The 24,966-nt window shown below is 63.0% G+C and overlaps 5 protein-coding genes across 6 annotated transcripts; 2 read left to right on the top strand and 3 right to left on the bottom strand.

Annotated features, from left to right (window-relative positions):
- Window positions 1-59: 59 nt before the first annotated feature.
- On the top strand, window positions 60-5,622 carry CHLRE_11g467700v5 (uncharacterized protein). Its single transcript, XM_001699481.2, has 12 exons — window positions 60-152; window positions 684-854; window positions 1,167-1,232; window positions 1,497-1,643; window positions 2,002-2,094; window positions 2,384-2,497; window positions 2,791-2,850; window positions 3,121-3,219; window positions 3,524-3,581; window positions 3,796-3,911; window positions 4,086-4,157; window positions 4,614-5,622. The coding sequence occupies exons 1-12, from the start codon at window positions 99-101 to the stop codon at window positions 4,734-4,736; spliced, it is 1,173 nt and encodes a 390-aa protein (XP_001699533.1). The 5' UTR covers window positions 60-98; the 3' UTR covers window positions 4,737-5,622.
- A 229-nt stretch (window positions 5,623-5,851) lies between these two features.
- On the bottom strand, window positions 5,852-10,833 carry CHLRE_11g467650v5 (uncharacterized protein). Of its 2 annotated transcripts, none has more exons than XM_043067401.1 (9): window positions 10,616-10,833; window positions 10,264-10,458; window positions 9,857-9,978; window positions 9,529-9,696; window positions 9,352-9,425; window positions 9,025-9,202; window positions 8,637-8,882; window positions 8,416-8,520; window positions 5,852-8,257 (listed from the first exon to the last, which is right to left on the bottom strand). In XM_043067401.1, exons 2-9 carry the CDS (start codon window positions 10,424-10,426, stop codon window positions 7,742-7,744), a joined length of 1,572 nt encoding a protein of 523 aa, XP_042919554.1. In that variant the 5' UTR covers window positions 10,427-10,458; window positions 10,616-10,833; the 3' UTR covers window positions 5,852-7,741. The 2 variants fall into 2 exon arrangements, with proteins under 2 accessions (XP_042919554.1, XP_042919553.1); XM_043067402.1 differs by having other exon boundaries at window positions 8,637-8,876.
- A 58-nt stretch (window positions 10,834-10,891) lies between these two features.
- On the bottom strand, window positions 10,892-12,353 carry CHLRE_11g467796v5 (uncharacterized protein). Its single transcript, XM_043067550.1, has 2 exons — window positions 11,882-12,353; window positions 10,892-11,771 (listed from the first exon to the last, which is right to left on the bottom strand). Exons 1-2 carry the CDS (start codon window positions 12,123-12,125, stop codon window positions 11,569-11,571), a joined length of 447 nt encoding a protein of 148 aa, XP_042919552.1. The 5' UTR covers window positions 12,126-12,353; the 3' UTR covers window positions 10,892-11,568.
- A 270-nt stretch (window positions 12,354-12,623) lies between these two features.
- CHLRE_11g467600v5 (uncharacterized protein) lies at window positions 12,624-18,525 on the top strand. Its single transcript, XM_043067351.1, has 9 exons — window positions 12,624-13,009; window positions 13,245-13,933; window positions 14,133-14,243; window positions 14,474-14,548; window positions 14,748-14,967; window positions 15,165-15,200; window positions 15,499-15,768; window positions 15,948-16,175; window positions 16,623-18,525. Exons 2-9 carry the CDS (start codon window positions 13,262-13,264, stop codon window positions 17,336-17,338), a joined length of 2,328 nt encoding a protein of 775 aa, XP_042919551.1. The 5' UTR covers window positions 12,624-13,009; window positions 13,245-13,261; the 3' UTR covers window positions 17,339-18,525.
- Window positions 18,526-18,665: 140 nt separating this feature from the next.
- On the bottom strand, window positions 18,666-24,853 carry CHLRE_11g467550v5 (uncharacterized protein). Its single transcript, XM_043067301.1, has 11 exons — window positions 24,712-24,853; window positions 24,111-24,280; window positions 23,421-23,504; window positions 22,996-23,097; window positions 22,466-22,579; window positions 22,069-22,170; window positions 21,482-21,547; window positions 20,980-21,121; window positions 20,550-20,625; window positions 20,144-20,263; window positions 18,666-19,586 (listed from the first exon to the last, which is right to left on the bottom strand). The coding sequence occupies exons 1-11, from the start codon at window positions 24,749-24,751 to the stop codon at window positions 19,430-19,432; spliced, it is 1,173 nt and encodes a 390-aa protein (XP_042919550.1). The 5' UTR covers window positions 24,752-24,853; the 3' UTR covers window positions 18,666-19,429.
- Window positions 24,854-24,966: the final 113 nt, after the last annotated feature.

The following is a 24,966-nucleotide window of genomic DNA, read 5'->3' as shown; positions in this document are numbered from 1 at the left end:
GAGTCCCCAAAAGCCACTGCTGCTCGCCACGGCATTTACACTACTCTTACACAGCTGCTCAACAGTGTGTTGGCAGCGTCCTAGGTCACCAACCCACAATGCAGACCAAGGCTTTCACCTCTGCGCGCCCCCAGCGGGCCGCTGCGCTCAAGGTCTGTGGGAACGAGCTTGTCTGGCCGTAGATCTAGCAGTAATTGAGCCAGTCCAGCGCGATGCCTGCCCGAAATACGTTGCTTGCCGGCGGAGCGAGCACTCGGGGCATCCTTTGCAACACACGGGCAGCCTTGCAATGCAGCTGGAGCTTCTCCATTGCTATGCAATTATACCTGTTGTCCTACAGCAAACACACAGCTCACGATCCTAGCCCAGCGCTGGAACTCGGTCGGGCAGGCTCGGGTGCATGGCCCCTTCTCCGCTGCTGACGTTTGCCGCAGATTCTCTAGTTCAGGGACGGTGTTGCAGCTTGCCAAATGCAATTCGCTCAGGAGATCTAGGCAGCGGTCCTTCCTGCGTCAGGGCCGAAAAGACATGGCCGCATCCGCCCGGAGCAGCACCAGGCTGCGCCAGCGCGCCGCTAACAGCTTTCTGGCCCATCCTTCAGCTCCCAGGAATCCACATTCACGTGAGAAACTTGGCTTTCCTCCGACCTTTGCTTTTGCCCTCTACCTCCTCTCCTTGCTCAGGCGCAGCGCACCTCGTCGGTGACCGTGCGCGCGACCGCGGCCCCCGCCGTGGCCTCTGCCCCCGCCGCCTCGGGCTCTGCCTCTGACCCCCTGATGCTGCGCGCCATCCGCGGCGACAAGGTGGAGCGCCCGCCCGTGTGGATGATGCGCCAGGCCGGCCGCTACCAGAAGGTGAGCGGAGCGTGCCGCGGACAGCAGGGTTGACGTGCGGGCGCGCGGTGTGCGGGTTGTCCTCCAGGTGGTGTGGGTGGCGTCGGAGCACGCGCCTCCTTCAGCTTGTTGGGCAACTGGGCGGGCATGTTGCTTACGCAGAGGTGGATTAGCGAATGCGTGAGGACGTGGCCGGACCGGACCGGATCCTGCGCCCCTGTGACCACGCTGACAACACAAACGTCTCTTCGTCCGTTTGTCCACAATCAACACACCCAAACCACCCTACACACCTACGCAAACTCTACACCTCCATACACTGCACACCCATAGGTGTACCAGGACCTGTGCAAGAAGCACCCCACGTTCCGTGAGCGCTCGGAGCGCGTGGACCTGGCGGTGAGTGGGGGGAAGTGGGGGCTGCGAGGGACTAAGGTTTTGTGTGCGTTGACCGGCGTTGACTCTGTGGGCGACTAGCTCGCTGGCGACTTGGATCAGCAGCGTACTTGATTACTGTTGACGGCGGTCCGAGAGGATCCGGGTATGTAATGGTTTGGCGGCAGTTTTCAGCAATGCAATGGCAGCTGCTAGCCGGCTACCTTCATTCCGCGCCCTAACCATTCTGCCCCCATCCCTGCTACACACAACAATCACGCCTCGCAGGTGGAGATCTCTCTGCAGCCGTGGCACGCGTTCAAGCCCGACGGCGTCATCCTGTTCAGCGACATTCTGACCCCCCTGCCCGGCATGAACATCCCCTTCGACATGGCGCCCGGCCCCATCATCATGGACCCCATCCGCACCATGGCGGTGAGTGGTACGGCACGGCAGAAGTACGGCATTAGTACGGCAATAGTACGATAGAGCGACAATTGGAAGTAGCAGGAAAATGGGTATGGAGAGCGACAAATGGGAAGTAGCAGGAAAATGGGTATGGTGACAGAGTGGCTGTTAGTGAGGACCTCAGGGATGGGCCCCGCGGCAACACTCGACGGCGACGCTGCGGCGCAGCGCAGTGGGAGCAGAAGCAATGGCAGTTGGGATCTTGGGCGCAAGCACACGAGCAAGCACACGAGGGAACGCGCGGCGAGCCGCACTCTTCTCACCTGGTTCTTCATCCTCCTGCGTCCTTTCCCTTCTCCCTTCCCTCCTCCCTAACTCCTAACAGCAAGTGGAGAAGGTGACGAAGCTGGACGCTGAGGCCGCCTGCCCCTTCGTGGGCGAGTCGCTGCGCCAGCTGCGCACCTACATCGGCAACCAGGTGAGAGAGCGAGGGAGAGCACGAGCGAGTGAGAGCGAACAGTAACAAAAGCGATGGAGCGATGGAGCGCGACGTGAAGGGTGACGGGTGGGCGGTGGGCGCGCGCTTCGTTGTGTGGCGCGCGGGGGCGGCGATGTAATGGGCTGGGCGTCGACCGAGGTGTGCAACATCGGGTCATGGCGCGACCGAAAGCGTGTGCTCCCCAAACCCTGGAAGCTTGACCTTCTTCCTTCCTACTGACCTGACCCCCGCCCCTTCCCCCTCTTCGTGCCCTCCTCCCCTCCAACAGGCCGCGGTCCTGGGCTTCGTGGGCGCCCCCTTCACCCTGGCCACCTACATTGTGGAGGGCGGCAGCTCCAAGAACTTCGCGCACATCAAGAAGATGGCTTTCTCCACCCCCGAGGTGAGGGCGGGAGAGGAGGAAGAGGAGGGAGGGGGGCAAGGAGCAGCGTGTGTGTGTGTGTGTGTGTGTGTTGGCCCTTTCCAATCCCGTGGCGAAGGGAGGAGGCGGCTGAAACAGGGGGAACTGAGGGCAGAGGGCGGCGGCTGGGGAGGCAGGCGGCATGGCAGGGTGGCGGGTCGTTCGGCTGAACATGCTTTGCATGCATCCTGCTGCGCAGTCCTAGTTTCCGGTTGCTATCGGGTCATGTGTTTCTAAGCCTGACTCGTGCCCTCCCGCCCTCCACCCGCCCCCAGATCCTGCACGCCCTGCTGGACAAGCTGGCTGACAACGTGGCCGACTACGTCCGCTACCAGGTGCGTGCGTGACTCCGTGACTGCGTGTGCGTTTGGTTTTATTGAGTGCTGGATTGGTTTGGAATGGCAATGGCATCAAGCCAGTGCGGCACTGCCAGCCCCCTCATCCCCGCCATCACCCGCCTCTTACCCCTGCCCCTGCCCCGTTGGACCGTGGAGTGTCCCCACTGGCCTAACCTCGCAACCCCCTGCCTTGTGCCTCCTGCCTTGTGCCTCCTGCCTTGTGCCTCCTGCCTTGTGCCTCCTGCCTTGTGCCTCCTGCACGCACAGGCCGACGCCGGCGCCCAGGTGGTGCAGATCTTCGACTCGTGGGCCAGCGAGCTGCAGCCCCAGGACTTCGACGTGTTCTCCGGCCCCTACATCAAGAAGGTGGGGAGCGCGTGAGGGGGCGTGGGGGCGAGAACCCGAGGGCAAGGGCGTGAGGGCGAGGGCGGGGGGGGGGATGCGGAGTCGTCGATGTGGTGGCTGGGAGGCTGAGGGGCGTAAGGGAGGGTTGTTGGGAGGGTCGTTCCTCAGCAGACGGCTGCGTGTATGCGTGGTTGGTTGTGACGGGGTCGCTATCAAGGCTGGGTTCTGGGGTCTGCGGCTTCGCTGGGCCTGTCTGGTAACTTCGGACGGGTCTAGATGGATACACGACAGCTGACACGCGTGTCGCGCCTTGTGATGTGCGCAGGTGATCGACAGCGTGCGCAAGACCCACCCCGACCTGCCCATCATCCTCTACATCAGCGGTGCGTGGTGGCGGGCTGGGATGGAGGATGATGGGAGGCAGCTTTATACAGGGCGCAAGGGTTGGGATCCACGTTTTGTCTGCCCATACCACCTCACCACCAGCCTGCTCACGGGACATATAGCTCACTCCTAGCCTCGCCTCTCTCCTCATTACCACAATCTAATTGGCTCTGAAATAAACAATGCCGTTCCTCTTTTGTTTTTACCTCGCAGGCTCTGGCGGCCTGCTGGAGCGCATGGCCTCTTGCTCGCCCGACATCATCTCGCTGGACCAGTCGGTGGACTTCACCGACGGCGTCAAGCGCTGCGGCACCAACTTCGCCTTCCAGGTGCGTGCTGCGTTGTGTGTGTGTGTACTGATCTGTCGGCTGGGGTTGCGGACTGCTGACAGAATGACAGAGCTGACAGGATGCACATTCCGGTAGACCCCCGTACGCGTTGGCAGCCCGCATCCCACACGCGACCCCATGACCACACCTTACTCTGTTTCCCCGACACCGCAGGGCAACATGGACCCCGGCGTCCTGTTCGGCTCCAAGGACTTCATCGAGAAGCGCGTCATGGACACCATCAAGGTAGGACTGGGTGGGATAGAGGGTGGGGCGGCGGGGGTGGGGCTGGGTGGGATGGGGGGTGGGGCGGCGGGGGTGGGGCTGGGTGGGATGGGGCGCGGGGCGGCGGGGGCGGGGCGACGGGGGTGGGGCGGTGGGGGTGGGGTGGGGTGGATGCGGGGGGCGGGGCGGGGCGGGGCGGGGCGGGGCGGGGAAGCAGCAAGAGCCCGTGTGCCGGGTGGGCGCGAGACTCAAAGCGGGATGATTGCGGCGCAGCGGCGTGGTGGGGGGTGCGGGCGATGCGCGTGCGTGCCAGCGTGGCTTACGGCTCTCCCCTGTCTGGCAGAGACCTGTTCCGGTGACGCCCAACCGGCTCCCCCTGACCTGGGCTCCCCACTCATCCCACCCATTCCTGCTCTCCCCTCCCACCCATTCCTGCTCTCCCCTCCCACCCATCCCTGCTCTCCCCCTCCCCTGCAGGCTGCCCGCGACGCCGACGTGCGCCACGTGATGAACCTGGGCCACGGCGTGCTGCCCGGCACCCCCGAGGACCACGTGGGCCACTACTTCCACGTCGCCCGCACCGCCCACGAGCGCATGTAAGCGGCCCACGAGCGGCCCGTGAGCGCGCGAAAGCGGCTCGTGGAGCGCATGTGAGCCGCCCGCTAGCGCTCTCAGGCTCCGGGAAGTGGCGAGGAGGAAGGCGGAGGACAGCGTGTGCAGGGCGCAAAAGGAAGGAGTCTTGCGCGCACGAGAATGCGCAAGCAACGCCCTTTCCGAAACGAGAAGATCAAGTGACTGAGGTGGCGAGGGAGCTTTGACTGCAGCGGGACGCGTGTGTGCCAACGGATGGAACCCGCACGGTCCATCGGAGCCGGCGCGTTCGCCGTTGGAACGGATGGTGTGTTATATGAGGGCGCGTGCATGCGCATGTGAGTGTGTGTATGTGTCTTTGACGGAGTGGTGGAGTTGCGGGATACAGTGGCCTGAATAAGGCGAGCCTGCTTTGAGAGTAATGGGGCGGGTCGCTGCAGCCTGCAGGTAGTTGTGAAGGGCGCAGGCTCAAATGCAGACGTCGTGCGAGCCCCGGCAACTGCAGGCTTCACATACAGTCGGCACACACATTAACACACGGGTGTGTCAACCAGATGCCAGGGACAAGCGTTCAGGGCATTAGCTAGGCAAGCACGTGAAGTCAGGTCACACGCTTCGGCTGAGTGTTTAGAGCTGATGTGTCAGCACGGTTGATGGACGGGGAGCCTTCCCCTGCTTCCCACATGTTTTAGAGTGAGACCAGAGCCATGGACCCTGTGTGTGAGCGTTCGTGTTTTGACGATGTTGACGGTGTCTGTGTCGATTACGTGACTGACTCGGGAACTGACGAAGCGGCGTGACGGTAATGTTTATAGGAAGAGGTTTGCAACCCACGGTTTGGATTGCTGCAGGGCCCTCACATGAGCCCGAGGTTGTTTAACCCAGCAGAACTCGCTACCTGCGCTGACCCCCGTACCTTGCGCGCCTCCAGCATCTTTCCTTGGGCGTCACCAGCAGGGCTTGCAACTTCCAGGGTAGGCCGCCGCCACTGGCGAGAAGGGCCCTAACAACGTTCTCGCTCACGGCATCCAGCCCTGGGATGCATGCCGCTTGCTGCTGGTGGTGGCGGGGCTGACCTGACCGGTGGGATGTTGGGCCCCACGGCACCACCGACCGACCCTCACACGCTTTAGTTTCGGACCGTATGCAAAGGGCAACCGTATGCTAAGGGCAACCGTATGCTAAGGGCAACCGTATGCTAAGGGCAACCGTATGCTAAGGGCAACCGTATGCTAAGGGCAACCGTATGCTTACGGGCTGCTATTACACGTACCTAACAAGGAGGTGGCTGCCTTAGGGAGGCAGGAAAAGGGCTGAGCCCTCCCCTCCCGGGTCGTTATCAACCCAGCCACCTTGACGCGGGCGCCTACTAAGCACACGCCCCTATGTTGGGGGCCTTTGGCATCCCCGCAAATCCGGACGTGGCCGGTTGGGTGGGGTGCACAGTCCGTGCTAACCCGCAGCTAACAAACTAGTCCCGTCACTCGCCGCCAAGTGACACATGCACCCTCAGCCCCACGCCCTGCTAGCGCCGTTCAGGCTTTCAGCCCGGCCCCGCCGCCGCCGGCGGCCATGGCGGCCGCTGCAGCTTGGTCGGCCGCTCGAAGCCCATCAGCTTCAGCAGGAGGAGCACACGGATCACGTTGGCGGCGGAGACGTCGCGGTTTTGGGGATGGGGAACGGGGAGGAAGAAGAGAGCGCACATGAGCTGTCCCGTACCTAAAAATGCCTTGGAGGCGCCTCAGCACATTCTGAGCTGACTCTGGGCCATGCTCTAGCACTGCACTTGAAAAGAGTCCAAGCTGACGCGAATCTGATGGCGTTAGCGACAAGAGCTTCAAGTTATTGCCCATAAACGACATGTTTCTCATCCTCAACCACCTGCATACTGCACACACAATAGAGACGACAAGCCCTTGCCCGCCGCGCTCCACCTGCACACGCCCGATGGATCTCGAGAGGCCAAGCACAACCGCGAAACCGCACCAGAGCACGCACGTGCCCCTAAAACGGGTGAAAACGCCGATAACGGGGCAACACAATCAGCTGGCAACACCAGAAGGCGCGCCCACGCTTTTGTCCGTACACACACCGTACTCGAAAGCCCTGATGCTCAATGGATGTGACCCGAAACAGTTCCCATGCGTCATCAAATCATCCCGTGCCACAAAAGCATCGAGGACATCGCTCACCCGTATCAGCTGCTCACCTTGAGAGTGCCTGCATCCCACGTGCACGTCAGTACGAGGAGCGTCCTTGCGCTCCACAAGTCAGAGAAGGCCCCTTCTCTGACTTGTGGAGCGCAAGGACGCTCCTCGTACTGACGTGATTTCAGGTCTCTCAGCAAGTTCCATATCGTACCATGAAACATCGTAGGGAACCGCACCTGATGGCGTGCCCAGCAGTGGAAAACAGTGCGCTTCGCTCCGGACCAAAGCGTTCATATGAAAGGTGGCACAACTAAGGCCGTGCTCCGGAGCAAATGGTTCATTTCCTGGCTTGTCACAGCCTCGGTTGCAAAAGCCCCCGGACGTGCACAATGACAACGCCTCCTGTTGAGCAATATCTTCAGTATTCGGACTGCAGACCCATCATTGGCCGCCCTCAACTCGTTGCCTCACATAGGCTCCCTCACCTTCACCCGCCGGCGGCGGTGTGGTGTCTAGCCCTCCCGCTCCCTCTCCTTCGCCCGCCGGCGTTTTGATGTCTAGCCCCAGCCCCAGCCCCAGCCGCAGCCCGTCGGACGCATCCGTACCCAGCGCCGCCAGCTCGCCACCGCCACCCGTCACCGCAACCCCAGCTAATCGTCTCACGCCCCAATCCCTTGCAGCTGTGTCAATGCACCCGATCTAGGCGTCCTCATCTTCCTCCTCTTCCTGCTCTCCTGCAGCCGTTCGGCCACCCCACGCACAGCACGCTCACACGCAGACTGCGGCCGCTCGGCACCAGGTCGCCCCAGCGCTTCAGTCGCCGCCTTATGATGAACGCCCTCAGCAGCTCCAGGTCAGGTCAGGTCAGGTTGGCCACCCGCCAATTTGGCGGATGCGGCCGCTGCTTGGCGCTGCGGCGCGTTTGACCACTGGCGCCACCATCATGGCTGCAGGTCGGGCCGCAGCCACGGTTGCCGCCGGCCTCTGGCGGTTGATGACTCCGGCCTGCTCCTGCTGCAGCAGGCGCGCCTCAGCGTCTCCCTTGAGGAGGAACAGGCGGGTGCGCGCGGCCAGGGGCTGCTGCTTGCCCGCCGGCGGCCAGGACGCGTCTGCGCGTAGCTTGAAGTCGTCGAGGATGTCCGGAGGCACCACGTAATACAGGCGCAGGTCCACGTTCTCGAGTTTCTCAACGCCCAGCCTTGTGAATGTGCTGGTCAGGGCAGTCGCGCCCACAGTTTTGCTGCTGTCGACTGTCATCTGGAACATGTGCAGCGTCTTGTCCACGCGCAGCACCGAATCCACCGTTGGGAAGTTGGCCTTGGCCAGCTTGAAGTAAACATTCTCCTCGAAGTCTCCGCCTGCCCAGATCTCCTCTTCTTCCTGTGGGGCAAAAACGAGAGGTTGCCGCCGTCTGTATGTCGTGGAGGCGTCATCTCCGACAAGTTACGCCCTTACGCCCTGACGACCTACTGATGCCCAATCAACGACAGCAGGCCTGCTTCGTTCGCTGCTCCCCGGCCCCCTAGCATTGCACCCACCTTGAAGATCCGCGATGTGCAGCTGTGCAGCTCCAGATCCGTCTCCGGCCCGCTGCGGCTGAGCGCCTCATCACTGCTGATGGGCACGACTCTGAAGGTACCCCCCTGTCAGGCCACGGACGGAACAGGCACACCTCAGGGCTTGCAGATGTGGCACCTACCCTGTCGTCCCCAAACCGCCGCATGCAATCCTGCCATGCAATGATGGCCTCAATACTTGCCTGGGGCATGAGTTGGTGCATAACCTGCTCGTACAAGTACGCACGCATGGCCCCTCGTGTGCGAACCATCATGGTGGCCAGCCCTTCGAGCCCGTCCTTCATCAGCGCCCTGGCCACCATCTTGTCGCCGACAAACGGGCTCGCAAAGTACAGGTGCGAGAGCTTGAAGTTGTCCTTGGTGACGATGTGCAGCAAGTGGTCGCTGGCCTCCGGCCCCACCTCCAGACCGCCGAGGCCAGCCTGTACCTACGCAAAACGCATGCATACAAGAGCGGTAACCATACATCATAAGATGCAAGAATGTGAGCGAGCACGATGGAGCACGAGCGCTCTCGACCTTGCGTATTTCGCAAACTAGTTCATGAAATAACGGACACATCTCGCCTACCTGAGCTGCTGCTGGGCTGCTTGCTTCCAGCGCTTTGATCAGGGGCTGCAGCAGGGAGTCCAGACCCGCTGGCGGCTTGGCCACCGACGGCACGCCCAGCACGTACCGCGCCACGCCGCCAAAGTGCTCGTACAGGCGCGTAGCCAGGCCCTCGGGCACACTGCTGCCGTACACCTTGCTGCGCACGTATGGAGGCAGGCACGGTGTATCGGTGTATGAGCATGCAAAAATGCACAGCAGGAATACAAAGCCGTGCATCATGCGGCCAACCGAGCTACCAAATCCTCACATGCGGCGGCAAGCTCCACACCAAAATTAGATACTCACGCGCGGCAGTCCAGCAGCTCGTTCAGCGACCACAGCGGCATATACAGGATACGAGCGCCAGACTTCTCCATTTCCTATGATGACGGTCAAACAGCATATGACATGCGGTTACAGTTGCCCTGAATTTGCTGTGTATGTAAGGACCATGCGAACCATACAGGCCAGAAACCTACCCACCTTGTAAGTTTCGCGACGAAGCGCAGTGATGAGGATGATGCGCGCCTGAGCGGACATGTTCGGCGCAATGCCGTCCGAGATGTACCAGGCTTTGGGGTGGTTCCGCTGGTCCTTGAAATCCCTCCTGGTGCCCGATAGCACCTGCCCTAATGCGCGGTCGTAGCAGAGCTGTGTACACATGCGCAGCAGTCACCAACCGGCACACAAACACATCAATGCAAGCTGGCGTTGGCTGGCTGTGTGAACCAGGGTGAAAGGCAGGGAGGATGGTGGCGGGCACTAGTAGAGAACAAAAAGCAACCAGCAGAGAAAACAGCAAACAGCTCACCATTTCGTCGTTCAGCGTCATGTGCTCCCACAGGATGTACGGCGGCGGCTCCGGCAGCGACATCAGCATGCCCAACAAATAGTAGAGGAAGTACGTCTTGCCCGTGCCCCCTGTGCCAGTAACTGCGTGTGGGATCGCCATGAACAATTACGCCTGCCGTTTTACATCCAGTGTGCAGTGTCTCGCTCCCTCACTGCACACGCACTCTCCACTACCCGCCACGCCCCATTGTACAAAAAGCATATATACAGGAGAACTATGCATTGACATGTGCACTTGCACGATGGCCTCAGTACAAACAGCAGCTCATCATATGCATGCCCTTTCCAGTCAGCTTTCGCCACACCTCCCATAACTAGTGTGTGCCTGGCTGGCTCCTGCACAAGACGATGCGGTACATACTCAACTGATCAAGTTCTTGTAGTTGGACGTAATCAGCTCCTCGAAAAGAGGCCCGTAGCAGGCGCGGATGTAGACGCTGCTGTAAGTGGGGTCCAGCGGGAGGCCTGACTCGAAGGTCAGGACTCCGCTACCCACCGGCAGCTCGCGCACAGTGCGGAGCCGTGCCATTATGCTAGACCAGTGTGCGTCCAGAGTCGGGCCTGAGAGGGAAAGAAAGCACGATCCCAGGGGGCGGGGTGGACCGGAGAGGTGACAAGCGGAAAGGCTCAGGACACCGGTTCCCATTGACCGCTGCTGTACTGCCCGAGCTGCAGGCAAACAACCCCGAAAACCCCAACCCACTATGAGAATATTCACCTGTCGAACGGCTCTTGGCTATTCCGCGAAGCGTCGCCCTGGCCGCTTTTTGAGGATCTTCCTCGACTGCGGCTTTTGCCTTGTGCACTTGCGCTTCGACACCATTTTTCTCTTTCGTGACCTCGTCAATCTCAGACTGAATGTCAGCAGCGTCGCGCACGCGTTTGGCCATTTCAGCCGGTGCTCAGAAGCAAGCTTTGCAATTTTGGTGACAGATGCAGAGTACCATGCACAATGAATTATGCACTGCAGATATTTAGCAGTTGCTAGCTGGGCTAGATCGAAAGTTCTTCATCCTGCATGGTGCCCCGGGGTTTGGCCCCGCCCCCTTGCTAGACCCTGCTAGACTCACGCGTGGCCCGCAGGTTTCCCATCATCGGGCTCGGTGCACGCGCACCAACAATGGTGCTCGGCACGGCCATGCCTACGTCCTAGACGACCCATTCACGCATCCTAGCCAAGGTCGCGACGCATGCCTTCCGTGCCCGCACCTCCACGGCCAAGCGGTCTTGCAAGCGGTCATCCCCCACCGCCACACGCCATACGCGCCCATCAGCTCCCAGTCTCCCAGTGAGCAAGAGCAGGTCGACAGGGAGGAGCCAAGACTGGCTGTCGTGACTGAGGGCTGGGACGTGTTGACAGAGCCCGGGGGGGCAGGTGGTCGTGTGCGCGGATGCGCGTGTTGAAAAACCCAACAGGAATACCAACAGACCAACAAGCGCAGACTTCAGGTTCTGCCACAAAAAGTGGCAGCGAGCCGTGCGAGTGATCTAAACAGGTGCGCGGCAAATGGGTGAGCGTGAAAATACGCCCAAAAACCAGCTTGCTGCTATTTCCCCCGGTTTCCCATAGAGGTACCTTCGGCCTGCCACCAACACATAACCTCCATAGGGTCTGCCGAGATCTAGCGTCCGCCAAGCCTCAAGCAACCTGTCAGCCCTTCGCTCTCTCACTCAAGGCGCGCCGTTCTCTCTGTCACTCACTTGGGTGGTGGTGACGGGGCCGTTGTCAGTGTCGTCGCAGAATCGCATAATGAGGAAGAGGATGCGCATGGGGGAGGTGGGGACGGGGGCGGCGGGGCGGTCGGCAGAGCCCAGGATCATGCCCGGCAGGCCTGACTGTTCCGTCAGATCCGAAATTGCGCCCATTGCTGGATCTGGTGAGGATAGTGAGGAGGGAAAGGCGGAGGAGGTGGAGGAGGGGGCGTCGACGGCGTTAATCGCGTCGGTCTCCGCTACGCCGGCAGCAACCACCGCAAGCTCTGACCCAGAGCTGTCACTCCAGGCGAGGCTGCGCCAACGCTCGCAGTCGCGCCGGCGTTGGGCGACTGCCGCGATAGCACTTGCAGCGGCACCATTGAATCCACTGACAACGTGGCTGCCGTGGAGTCTACCCCGGCCTTGGCGCTGGCCGACCGTACCTCAATCTGAGCCTGCTCCGCTGTGCTTTCAATGACGCTGTATTTCCCTGTTACGCGGACGCTCGCGCCTGCGCCTCCGTCCGCACGCATGGGCTTGCTCTACGGGCGAGCCCCCCGCACCATAAACTAACTTTAGCATTGGCTGCACGGGCATAGTGACACCGTCTCACCACCTCGCTAACGCTTGCAGATCGAATCGACCAAAAAACAGCTCGCGGCCCTTGAAAGCCGCAACGTGTGTCTGAGCAGTTTGTGGGGGGCAGACCGTCACAACCGCTCAGTAAAGTATTAATGCAGTCAAGGGAGTTTCTGTGGCCGTTCCGTCCAAAAGGATTGCTGCGGCGAACAATGCAACCTGGACGAGCTGACACGGGCATCATGCTCGGGCGCCTGTGCGTGGCAAACCCTAGCCCGTCCACGGGGGAGGCTGGGGGAGCTCGTGGTTTGGTCTTCCTACGCAGTGAGCTGCTGCAGTGGACGCCTGTCCACGGAAGCAATTCACGGCAGTATGGCTTCCGCATGTAGCCAGCCATGGGACGCCGACCACAGCTACTTTATCTTGTTTACAAGTGTGTCATGTCATGTTAACAACGTTGCAACCAGCGCTTCGGCCTCACCACATTGGTGTAAGTCTGCCCTCTTCTGAACGGAGCGCCGGTGGGCCTCTGAGGGACCTCTTGAGAGGGAGCTCGCACATGAAGGCGTTTTGGACTCGGGTTCCGGTCATGGATCCAGTCAACAGCCAACAACAGCCATTGCAAGCCTTTGCCTATCCCTGGTATTGGTCACGTATTAATTAACTCAATGTGCTTAAACTGTCGCTAGCATATCGGACTGCCAGCTTGCAGCCACTGCTTGCGCAAGCGACCTTAGTGAGATGTTATCACTTCGCCAACACTGCACCGCAAGAGTGCTCTTATCATCTTGCTTAGTTTTACTGTATGCGGCGGAAGGGTCGTCGGAAAGCTGGGATGGTGCGTCGCGTGGTAGCTGGAGCGTCGACGCAAACGACGCGCAAGGGCTGCAGCATAACTCATAGAGTCGTCGGCAGCTTACTTGCAGTATTAAGCTATGCACTGTATATCATTCGGGAAGCTAACATCGCGAGTAGGCAGCGTTGACCGGTGTTGCTTGCACCCCCCGTCGCCGCGAGGGAAATTGCCCCTCGTCGACGTCGCTACCCTCGCCGCACGCCCTGGAACCTCGCAGGTGTCCTGAGCTTTATGATGACGACTACGGAGGAAGATTTGGCTATCGGCGGTCCTTCGCCTTCAGCTGGGGATCACGACGTGGCTGTGTTCCTCCAATTAGCAGACGGCGCGGACATCCCCCTTGCTGCCGGAGCCATCGACCCGGTGCCAGCAGCTCTGCAGCTGGGGCCAGGGGCACGTGTGCGGGTGGTTGGGACGCTGCGGGCGGAGCCAGGCCAAGGCAGCAGCGCCGGTGTCGGTGGGACACAGGTTGCTGCGCCGGCAGCGCTGTTGGTCGATGAGCTGTTTGCACTCGACTACCTCGCTGCCGCGGCCGCAGCTGGGGCCGGCGCCAGGCCGCTCGAAGCCATTAGCTCCCTAGGCGGCGACGCAGGCGATGCGGTCGTGGCAGTCCGCAAGCCTAAGGCATCCGCCGCAGCCATTGGCTTGCAGACAAGGGCCGCGGCAGCCGACGCCGCGGCCGCGGTAGACACGGCCGCGGTAGACACGGCGGGGGTGGTCGCAGTTGCGCAGGTGGCGCAGGGCCAGCAGGCGCAGGAGCAACTGCTGGCAACATCGGAAGAGGAGGCCGCCGCCGTGGCGGTGGTGCCCACCGGCCTGGCATCGCTGGTTCCCACCACCAGCATCCGTGTGCTGTACCTGCTGCTGCGCTTCTGCGGCGACCGAGGCGCAGCCGCCACTCCCGAGGTGGGTGCGTGCGAGAGTCACGTGCGTGGCGTGTGGCGTGCATGGGAAATAAGGAAACATTGGGGCTGAACGCAAGCGCAAATGCTGCGTAGCTCGTGTCGTGCCACGTTGCTTGTGCAAAGCACCCTTTTCCACATTGCAGCATGAATGCCCCCTACCCCTCTGTTTCGCACCCATCCGTAACACGCTATCCTCGCAGCAAGTCCGGGCGACCCTGTTCGGCGACACCAACGCCACCACCACCAGTGTGGCAGGCCACATGGGCTATTGCGCCAACGGCCGCGACGTGCTACTGCCGGAGAACGTCAATGTGGGTCGGGTCTCGCGCCAACTAGTGCCGCCTGCAACGCCTTCGATATGATGTAGCGCACACATCAAATGCCTAGCAAAGTGTGGAAGGAAAGACATTCCCCGGAGTGTCGAGGGCACAGCAGCACGTGACGCCGGCGTGGACCACTCGGTATTGTCGGCCGCCTCCCGCATTCACGCCGCCTTGTTGTACCGCTGCTGCCCGCCTACCGCCCCTTTGGCTTTGCTCAGATCCTAGACCAGGTGGTCATCCCCTGCAACGGCACGCGCAACAGCCAGACCTGGAGCACCAGCAAGTGCAGCACCGTGAGTGAGGCAATGGCACCGGCACCGGGTGCGGCCAAAGGGAAGAGGGACACGCGCCTGGGATTCGGCGCTTGCAGGAACCCCAAGGCTGTCACGTTTCTGACGGTGCCTGGCGATCTCCTGATTTCTATGCGGGAGTTGAGGCTTCACCAATCCCATCCTTCCACGCCCCCCCCCCTCCCGCACGCGCTTTGCGCAGGCGGACATGCTGGGCTGGGGCGACGCGGCCTCGGCAGTAGCGCGCTCGCGGCTGGGCGACGCGGCGTTCTCCAGCTACAGCCACGTGGTGCTGCTGCTGCCCAGCGGCTGGAAGGCTGTAGCAGACCCCTCCTGCGCCGGCGTGGTTGCCAGCGCCGACCTCAGCGTGCCGCGCGGCCGGCCCGGCGGCGGCCCCGGCTACGGCTACGTCTGGATCACAGGTCGGCGGGGGCGCGCAGGTGCCGTACCTGTAGGGTAGGAGTCGAAGGACGGGAGTTGTAGGGCGGGAGTTGTAGGGAAGGAGCAGGATGGCTTGAGCAGTGGTGGGAACGGGGGCGGGAGCAATGGTCGCACCTACTAAACATGTATTGCCCCGGCGTGCGTCAACCCACCCACCCATTCGCCCGCCCCTGTGCAGACGACCGCTACGAGATGCGCAACGTGTACATGCACGGTGAGGCCGCACACACAAACACACACACATGTGCACATGCGGGCTTCACTTTGTTGTTGTTTTAAACACACGTGCACACGCGCACACACACACACACACACACACACACACACGTGCAAGCGCGCATGCACGTGTCGCTATTCCGTGTTCGCTCGCTTCGGCAGCAACGGGTAGTTGGGTGCCAACGTCGGCAATGGCCTGGCGTCCGGTCAGTCAGTCACTTCGTTCCTGGCCCCTTGACCCGTTTTAACAATCTCTCCTGCTCTTTCCGTCCCTGCTGCGACTTGAAATGTCGCAGAGCTGTCTCACAATCTGCGGCTGTGGCACGCCGGCGCCCCCGGCGGCTGTGACTACTGCGACCCCACCTGCGCCCTGGGCTACTGCTGCGGCCAGCGCTGCCCCAACACGCCCCATCTCTGGCTGCTGGGCTGGGCGGGCCCCGTGGCGGGGGGCGGTGCCGTACGGCTGTCGGACATGGCGGCGGGTGGCGGCGCCGTACGCTCGTACAGGCTGCCGCCGGAGCACACCTCCAACCGCTCGTTCGTCATGGTGGACGCCACTGACTCGGGTGGGTGCGCGTGCACGCCCTTTGCATCCCATCCTGTTTCGCACAATTGATTATGATTAAACCCGCATATCAACCACTGAACCTCGTACCGGCCAAGCATCTGCTCCACACCCAAGCACCCTGTGCGGCTCACACCCACAACCCCCCACTTCCCCCCGCTTCCCCCCTCCCACCTACAGACGGGGTCGGCCGGCGGCTGTTCCTGGGCTTCCGCCGCCGCCAACCGCCGTACGACTACGTGGACGGCGTGGACGACGACACCGTACACGTGTACAGCCACCTGAGTGGCCGCTACCGTACCGCCACTGCCGACACGCTGCGGCTGGGCACGTTGCTGCTGCCGGGCGTCACGCACCCCGCAGCCGTGGCGCCGGCATTGGGCGACACCTACCGCGACAACGCCACGGGTGTGTGTGTGGGGGGGGGTTGTAAACACCAGCCCAAACTAAACCAAAACCAACGAAAACGAGCGGAGCACAGGCAGGGGGCCTGGGTGTGCGGGTTTGGGGTGTGGTGAGTCCCTCACTGGGTGTGGGGAGATGGGTCCATATACGGTACATCGGGGCCAGCCGCCCCAGCAGTAAGGCCCTTGTTGTCCGCACCGTACTGCCCATGAACGGTACTCAGCAGCGCCATCTCCATGCCGCACCCCACAGCCTTAGTCGCCTACCCACGCCTGCCTGACGCCCCCTTTACAATCGTCCTCCTCCTCCTTCGCGCGCTGTCGTGACTCGCGACCCGCACGGCCCCGGGTCCCGCCCCCCCCCTGCGGCTGCCGTTTCTCCTTGCAGCGCGACTGTTTCCTTACGGGACTGGTTCAAAGTTAACACCCCCCCCCTCCCCCCACAACGCAGGCCTGGTGTTCAAACTGCTCGCGGTGGACGCCGACGGCGCCTCCGTCACCCTCTGCCGGGCCGCGCCACTGCCCGCCGAGCCAGGCTCCTTCGACTGGGGCTCCTGCGACCAGCCGCCGCCTCAGCAGCAGCAGGGCGGCGGCGGCGACACCGATGTGGCGGCTCTGGGCCAACAGGCGCCGCCGCCGTCGCCACGGCCGCCGGCACCGGCGCCACCCTCCCCTCCGCCGCCGCCCTCGCCTGCGCCACCTGCCCCCCCTCCCACGTCGCCGTCACCGCTGCCGCCCTCCCCGCAGCCACAGCCGCCGTCGCCAGCCCCGCTGCCGACGGTCCAGGCCGCGCGGCGGGCGCCGCCGCTTCCGTCCCTGCCTCCGCCACCGCAGCAGCAGCCAGACTCGGGGAGCATTGAGTGCCGGTCACTCACCTCGCCCATACCCTCACCCACACCCTCGCCCACATCGGCCCGCCGCACGCCGCGACCCAAGCCGCCGCCTCGGTCGCCGCGCCCGCCGCCCAGGCCGCGGCCCCCGCCGCGACCGCGGCCGCCGCCGCCGCCTGGCGGCGCCAAGCGGCGCGCTCTCGGCAGCGTTGGTGTGGATGTCGGCTTGGCATCTGGGTTACAGGGCGCCGCAGCAGAGGGTGGGGTGCTGCAGCAGCAGCAGTCAGCTGCTGTGGGTGCGGGCGCGCTCGGCAGGCGACACCCTCGCTGGCGCTGATGGGTGGTGACTGGGTGGCGGCGGATGCAAAGGTGGAGGCTGGGCTGCTGGTTGACGGTTGGTGGAGGGCGGTGCAGTGGTTGGACGCTGGTACTGTGCTCAGTTTGGTCAGCACACTCCTGCAGCTAGTGTGTATGGACCGTTAGATTGGTGAGGCCGAAAAGGTTGGAATGATCCAATGAAACGTTTCTCCCGTAGTACGATTGATTGTGTGTACACATAGATGCGGATTCCATTGTTTGTAGGCGCTGTTGTGCCGGCGATGCCTATCGCTGGGGAAGTTGCTGCTTCGTATTGCATGGGCCTGTTAGTACGATTGCAAATGGACAAACCCATTTAGACCTTAGACGCAACGCACACAGGGGTGGCATTCCTCAGTACACCCGCCTCATTGATTGCGCTAGCCGGGATTGAAATTGATAGTTGTATACCAATGACCTGTTGGCACCTGATAGCCACCACCATAGCAAGCCTAGCACAGGTCTAGGTGCTTCTTGTTCATGCCGTATGCGTTGGCAGTGTTGGCATTGTCAGTTTGGCACGCAGTTGGTTTGGGAAGCAGTGGTGCAGGTTGAGGGCCCGGGTGCGGCAGTGCGTGCGTGCAGGCTGTCATGCAGCTGTCGCTGCCGCCCACCCGGTGTTGCGCCGCCATATGGTGCGGTTTCAGCGAGCACCCGGCGCTACGCACACGTAGACGAAAGGACGTAGGCAGGCAGCAGGCGATATGCAGGTCGAGGGCGGCATACAGTCTAGCCTGGCGGTGGTAAGGCTGTGCTGGTGACGTAGCGCGGGCGGGCCTTTGCCCCAGCAGGGAAGGAAAGGCCGAGCACGTGCACTTAGTAGGATAAGATGGTGTGGGTAGAGCGCGGAGGATGCGGGGTAGTGCGGGGGTGCTGTCGGTACACAGGCGAAATACCCACTACAAGGGTGTCCTTGCCCCAGTAGACTGGGTTCTGGCCTGTGCCCGCACGCATCTTGGCCTCACCTTGTTTGTCAGGGGAGGCAGGCGGGTGAAGCATATGAAGGAGGGGGCGGCCATCTGGAACCGATTGACGAGGCGGCGGCGGCTGCATGAGCCCAAACATGTACGGGTGCCGCACACTGAGGGCACCCACGGGACGTGCAGGGGATTCCGCCCGGAGGGGTGCCTGCAGGTACCGTAGTTACGCGTGTAACTGCGTGAGCACCAGGAGACCCTCCCTGCCCGGCCCTGGTCGCAACCCTGCGGCTGCATCTGCTTTTGCTTGCTGCAGTTCATCGCAGCTGTGGAGCTGCCACGCAGGTGACGCCGTGTGCTGATGCCTAAATGCTGAAGCACGCTGTGGTGGGGCTGTCACTGTTACACACCGAAGTAGCTGGCTGATTGTTGCCTGGGCCTTTGGGCAGGCCGGCAGGGCTTGTTCTGTGGCTGAGTGGCTCCCCGTCCCGGGCCTCTGATGCTGTGCGATTGACCAGGCGAAGTGTCCAGGCAAGGGGCTTCCATTGGTGCTGCCTTCGGCAGTGCCAGTCCTGAACTTGCTTCAGGATTGACACGTCCAGGCTGCCTCACTGAGGGAAGAAACAGCTCCACAGCTGCCCGGCTCAACACGACGTCACAGCTCACGAAGCTCGTGAGGGCGTTCTCACGGACCTTTGCTCACACCTGTAAGTCTGTAACCCTATCCGTGCACCTCATCATCCACATTAGTTCAGGCCAGCCGGCCAGGCGTTCATCGCATTCCTCAAATCGCCTCCGCATCAACGCGCCGTACGGAAACGCCACGCGCCCGGCCACTTGTGCCACACACCGCACGGTGCGGCGTAGTTCCCCCAGACTCCACCCCAGCTGCCACCCCCACCACACACCCCACCACCACACGACACCCACCATCACCGCCACCACCGCCGCCGCCGCCGCCAACATCCCCGCCACCGCCACCGCCACCTCTTCCTACCACCAGCCCCCCACCGCGCGCCTCAACGGCCCCGCCGGCCTCACCACCGCACCGCCAGCTTCAGCTCCCAGCCCCTCCCAAGCACCCCCTCCCCCTCCTCCCCAGGCCCCTCCTCCCCAGCCCCCTGCCCTCCTTGCCCCCTCCCCTCCTCCTGGCTTCATGCCTGCACACTCCAGGGGATCTGCTCGCCCGCCCACATGGGGATGACGGTGCTGTCCCCGAAGGCGTAGCTCTCCGGCACCACCTGCGGACTGCGCACCAGAGTCAGCTTGTCGGTGTTGCGCGGCAGGCCGTAGAAGTCGGGGCCGTGGAAGCTGCGAGGGAGGCGGGAGGCGGGGGGTGGGGCGGAGTCGGGAGGCGGAAGGTGGCGAGTGAGGCGGCAGGTGGGGTGGTGGGGCAGTGTGAGGATGGGGTGGGGTAGGGGGGGTTAAGGTGGGGTGGGGCCGGGTAGTGCGGGGTGGGGGGACAGGTGGGGTTACAAGTGGGGTGGGGTGAGAACGGGGAAGGGGAGCAGAGGGAGAGGTGAGGCTGTGGAGCGGAGAGGCTGGTGAGGAGCAGGCGAACCGGATTGGCGAAAAACGCTGCGACGCCGCCCACACTTACCGTACTACCTACGCCAGAGGGTCAAGGCAAGGACCCGCCCATGCGTATGCCGTGCACTGCGTACGGCCCCGTCAGCCGTCCCCCGATTTACCTCATATCGTGCACAGTGCCAGCACCCAACCCGCACCTCCACTCAGCCCACACCACCGTAGCCTCCCCCCTATTATTATCGCTTGCAACTAACGCCGCTGCCTGTGCTCCGCTACTTTAGCTTGGTTTGGTTTAGTTTGGGCTGGTATTTTCAACCCCTACCCCCCGGGGGCCGCACCTGGCGAAGCCCTCCAGCTTGTCCAGCGCCTGCGCCTTCTCGAAGGCGGTGGCGTAGATGGCCAGGGCCACGGGGGCCGAGAACATGCCCGCGCAGCCGCACGAGCTCTCCTTGGCGTGCCTGGTGCGGGGTGGTTACATTCATGATTAGTTAAGGAAGTGGTAGACAGCAGACCATCTTGCGGAACATGAGGTGCAGGGGGGCGGGGATGGTGGTCGCGGTGGTGGTGGTGGAAGGGGGCGCAGGTGCCGCCAGGAATGACAACGGCGCGAGTTTGGCATGGGCACGGAATGGCAGGTGTGGCCGGCTAGGGCATACGCCCTCCACCGCCACCCCCTACCATCGGCCCCCTCACCAGCCCCCAGCCCCAGCAGCACTACCCCACCCCCACAGGCCAGGCGCTCACTTGGGGTGCGGCGCCGAGTCGGTGCCCAGGAAGAACTTGCGGCTGCCGCTCACAGCCGCACCCATGATGGCCTCGCCTGCAGGGGAGGAGGAAGGGGGGGAGGGGGGAGGGGGGACGGAGGGGAGGAGGCAGTTACGAGTTTGCGGCGCAGTTTCACGGTAGCAAGGTGACAAGGTAACAACCAACTTCCGGAGCCGGCGCGCCGCCCACGCGGTTCCACCCCCCTCCGCACGGCTCCGCCACTCCACCCTTCCCCACCCCGCCCCAATCCGTCGCACACACGCACACGACCCCGCCCACATCGGCCCCCGTTCCCTCCCTCCCTCCCTCCCTCCCTCCCTCCCTCCCTCCCTCCCTCCCTCCCTCCCTCCCTCCCTCCCTCCACTCCCTCCACTCCCTCCACTCCCTCCCTCCGCCTCAATGTGCTCACGGTGCTTCTCGCGCTTGAGGATGGGCAGGCAGTAGTTGTGCGGCCGCAGCCCCTTTGCGAACAGCGCGTTGCGGTTCATGAGCATGTGCTGCGGCGTGATGGTGGCGGCCACGTTGGCGGGCGCCGAGGCCACGAAGTCGGCCTGGCGGGGGAGGTGGGGAGCGGGGGTGTGTGTGTTGTGTGGGGAGAAGGCGCATGTATTTACTGTGTAAAAAAGCACAACGGAGAACATTACGCGTAGGACAGTATTTATTGTGTGTGTGTGTGTGTGTGTGTGTGTGTGTGTGTGTGTGTATATATGTGTGCGTATGTACCAGGTCACTCCGACCCCCACCCCCCATGCTTCCACCCCACCCTGTGCCCTGCCGGCCTGGCCCCCTGCTCCCCCGCTGCTCCCTGCTTCCCCTCCTGCTTCCTGCTCCCTGCTCCCCCCCCCCTGCTCCCCCCCCCCTGCTCCCTGCTCCGCCCTCCCTGTTCCCTGCCCCCCCCTCCCGCCACCCACCGCGTCCTTGGTGGTGATGTGCTCCATGACCACCTTTAGCTGAGGCACCTTGTCCAGCAGCGGCAGCTGAAGGGGGGGGGCGGGTTGCGGGGAGGGCGGGTTGCGGGGAGGGGGCATTGCAAGGATGTTTGGGAAAGGAGGGGGTGGTGGGTAGCGGGTTACATTCATGATTAGGCAAGAAGGCGGGGGGCGGGATGCATTCATGATGATACACACCAGGGCATTGTCCGTGTATGGGCAGCGGAAAGGCAAGTGCCTACACGACGTCAGCCAGTTCGTTGGAAGCGGGCATAAGAGCTCCTCCCTAAGCTCCCCGCCCCAGCACCTCACCTCCCCGGCTCCCCTCTCCCCAACTCCACCACAGGCACTCAGCTTCCCCCCGATTCGCCCCCCGTCCCCTCACCAGTGCCAGCGTTACGAACCCGGCCTTCCCCCCTTATTCTAGCCTCTCACGTCTGGATGGAAGGCTACCCTCTCCCCCCCCCCCCAGCTCCTCCTCCCAGCTCCTCCCCCCCAGCTCCGCTCCAGCCCTCCTCCTCGCCACCCAGCCACCACCCTCCCCCCCTTCCCCCCCTCTCCTCTCCTACCAGCTTCTGTGTGATGAACACGGCCTCGCGGTCAAACATGTCCACCTCCGGGTCCGTCACCTCGCCGTGCACCAGCAGCAGCACGCCGGCCTCCGCCATGGCCTGGGGAGGGAGGGGAGGGCAGGAGAGGGGAGGACGGGCGGGTATATGGGAGAAAGGTTATGTGGATGTTCACATCAGAGGCACAGCGGAACAGCAGGGGGGAGGGCGGCTGGAGGGGGAGAGCAGTGGGAGCGCGGCGCAGTGTGCGCGCGCGTGCGCAGCTCTACACTCATGGCGCGAGCCCTCGGCCCCGCCCTTGCCCCCGCCTCGCCCTCGCCCACACCGGACATTGCATAGACAAACACACACGCACAGACACACACTCACACACACGCACGCACTCGCGCACTCGCACCTTGAGCGCCGCCAGGGGTTTGTTGAGGTCGGTGACGCCCGAGTCGGAGTTGGTGGTGGCGCCGGCCGGGTACAGCTTGAAGGCCACGCAGCCCGCGGCCTTGGCGGCGTACACCTGCGTGAGGAGGGTTGGGGAGTAGGTGTGTGTGTATGTGTGTGTGTGTGTGCGTGTGTGTGTGTGTTGTGTTGTGTGTTCGGGGGGAGGGCGCTCGCGGAAACGCGATAGCAGCGAGGGGTACGAAATGAAAGCGAGCGATGGACATGGCGTGGAGCAGCGGACCTGGTAGTGAACAGGTTCCCACAGGTGTTTCTGGGGAGCCGGACGGGTAACATTGACACGGTGAACACACGCATCATAGGCCTGCCCTGCCCTACCCTGCCCTGCCCTGTCCCACTCTCACCCAGAGCCGATCCCTGGGCCCATACCTGGGCCCACCCCTGAGCTCGTGTCATCCCCGAGCCCAAACACGGAGCTCGGCACGTTCAGCGCCCTTCAGCGCCCCTCCAAGCGCCCCCCCGAACGCGTCCCACCTCCTCGGGTGTGGTCCGGTCGGTGAGGTACAGCGTCATGAGGGGGGTGAAGTCCACACCGGCCGGCACAGCCGCCGAGATGCGCTTGCCGTACTCGATGGCCTGCACGTGCGTGTGTGTGTGTGCGTGTGTGTGTGTGTGTGTGTGTGTGTGTGTGTGTGTGTGTGTGTGTGTGCGTGTGTGCGTGTGTGTGTGTGCGTGGTTACACGAGGCGGGTGCGTGTGGGCACCGTATGATTGTGGCGGCGCCTTGGAGCCCTGCCCCTTCATGTAACGCCATGCACCTGGCAAGTACATTCCCCCCCGTTCTGCTGCATTCCGCGCTTCGCCCACGGCCGTTGCTACTGCCAGCTCTGCTGCTACTGCTAGCCCCTGCTGCTACTGCCAGTCCTGCCGGTGCTGCTACTGCCGCCCGCGCCCCCTCACCGCCTGGGTGGTGTTGACGGGCGGGACCAGGTTGGGCATGATGATGGCGCGAGCGAAGTGGCGGGCGGTGTGGGGAACCACGTCCTGTCCGTGTGTGTATGTGTGTGTGTGTGTGTGCGTGTGTATACGGCATGGTTAGGTAGGGAGAAGGTGTTGAAAGACATGTTTGTGTGGGCTTGTGATGGTTGATGGTGGTGGTGGTGGTGGTGTGGTGGTGCGGGGCCCTGCAGTGGCGCCGCCGGGACACGACGAGGGATACGGCCAAGGCGGTGGTAGCCACCTCCCTGGCCCCTGTGATGACCCGCCACCGGTGACAGCTGCAGACACCCCCACGCCACCCGCGGCTCCTGGACGCCCTCAGCACCAACATCGCCCCCCACGTAGCACCAGCTGTCATGCCGCCTCTTGGGGGCACCGGGGACCGCTTTCACCTGCCCGCCGCCCTCACTGCTTTGGGCCGCCCTCACAGCTTTTGGGCGGCGGGACCCCCCACCACTTGTTATTCAGCTTTGGCGCAGGCGCACACCCCACCTACACAAACCTCACGTGATCAAACCCCACCGCCTTCGCTCCGCTGTTTCTGCCCCTGCCCCTGCCGCTGCCGCTCCTGTTGCTCCTGCTCCTGTCACTGCTACTGCCACTGCTACTACTATGGCTACTGTTAATGATGCTGCTATGACGGCAACGCACCCGCATGGGCTGGCCGTCGCGCACGTGCAGGTGCCAGTCATCGGGGCGCGTGATGGTCAGCGTCTGGACCGCCTCCGCCACAGCGCCCGCCGTCACGGCGCCAGGCCGGCGCCCAGCAGTCGCGGCGGCCGCAGCGGCGCCGAAGGGGCGGCCACTGGTGGTGGCGGCGCCTGTGAGATGAGGGCAGAGGGTGTTGGAGCGGGAGGGAGGGGTTTATGGGGAGTGGGGGTAATGGCGCAGGGGCAGCGGCACGGCACGGCTCTGTTTGGGGTCAGTGGCTTCGCGGTAAATAATGTTGTTCTACGCCTAAGCTTTTGTTTCGAAAGGCTTCGGCTGATGTATTGCGTATGGGCTGCGAGCGGCTGTGCCGATGTGAGGCACTGAGGCTGTGGCGTGAGTCGCAAGGGCCAGCCTATCCTACGGCGTGCGGGACGCTTGGACGCTTTGACAGGCGTGCCTATCAACCCGGCCCCCCGCGATATTTCCCCTGAGTCACAAGTGTGTGGCGTGGTGCATGCCGTCCAATGTATGTAGGCGTTTTGCGGCGGAATAACCTGAGCATGTCCGTGTCGATTCTGTCCCAAACGCTGCAAACTCTCACCTGCACAGCGTGCAGACTGTGTGATGGAAGTACGCAACATTCTAGAAGCAGCAACCAACATACGCGGTGGTAAATATAGAGGAAAAGCCGCCGCCGGCAGCGCTGCGTCCTAGATGACGAGACGAGCCTTAATGAATTGATGTGACAGAATTGATAGTTTTCCTTCTGGTAAACCCTAGAAACTAGCTGGGACGCCGGGGGCCCATGCAAGCTGCGCGATTGGAACTTGTCGGTCGTTGACTCGGGTGAAAGAAT

This window comes from Chlamydomonas reinhardtii, chromosome 11, assembly GCF_000002595.2.
Source record: "Chlamydomonas reinhardtii strain CC-503 cw92 mt+ chromosome 11, whole genome shotgun sequence".
NCBI classification, from domain to species: domain Eukaryota; kingdom Viridiplantae; phylum Chlorophyta; class Chlorophyceae; order Chlamydomonadales; family Chlamydomonadaceae; genus Chlamydomonas; species Chlamydomonas reinhardtii.
This window is presented reverse-complemented; position numbering and strand designations above follow the sequence as displayed.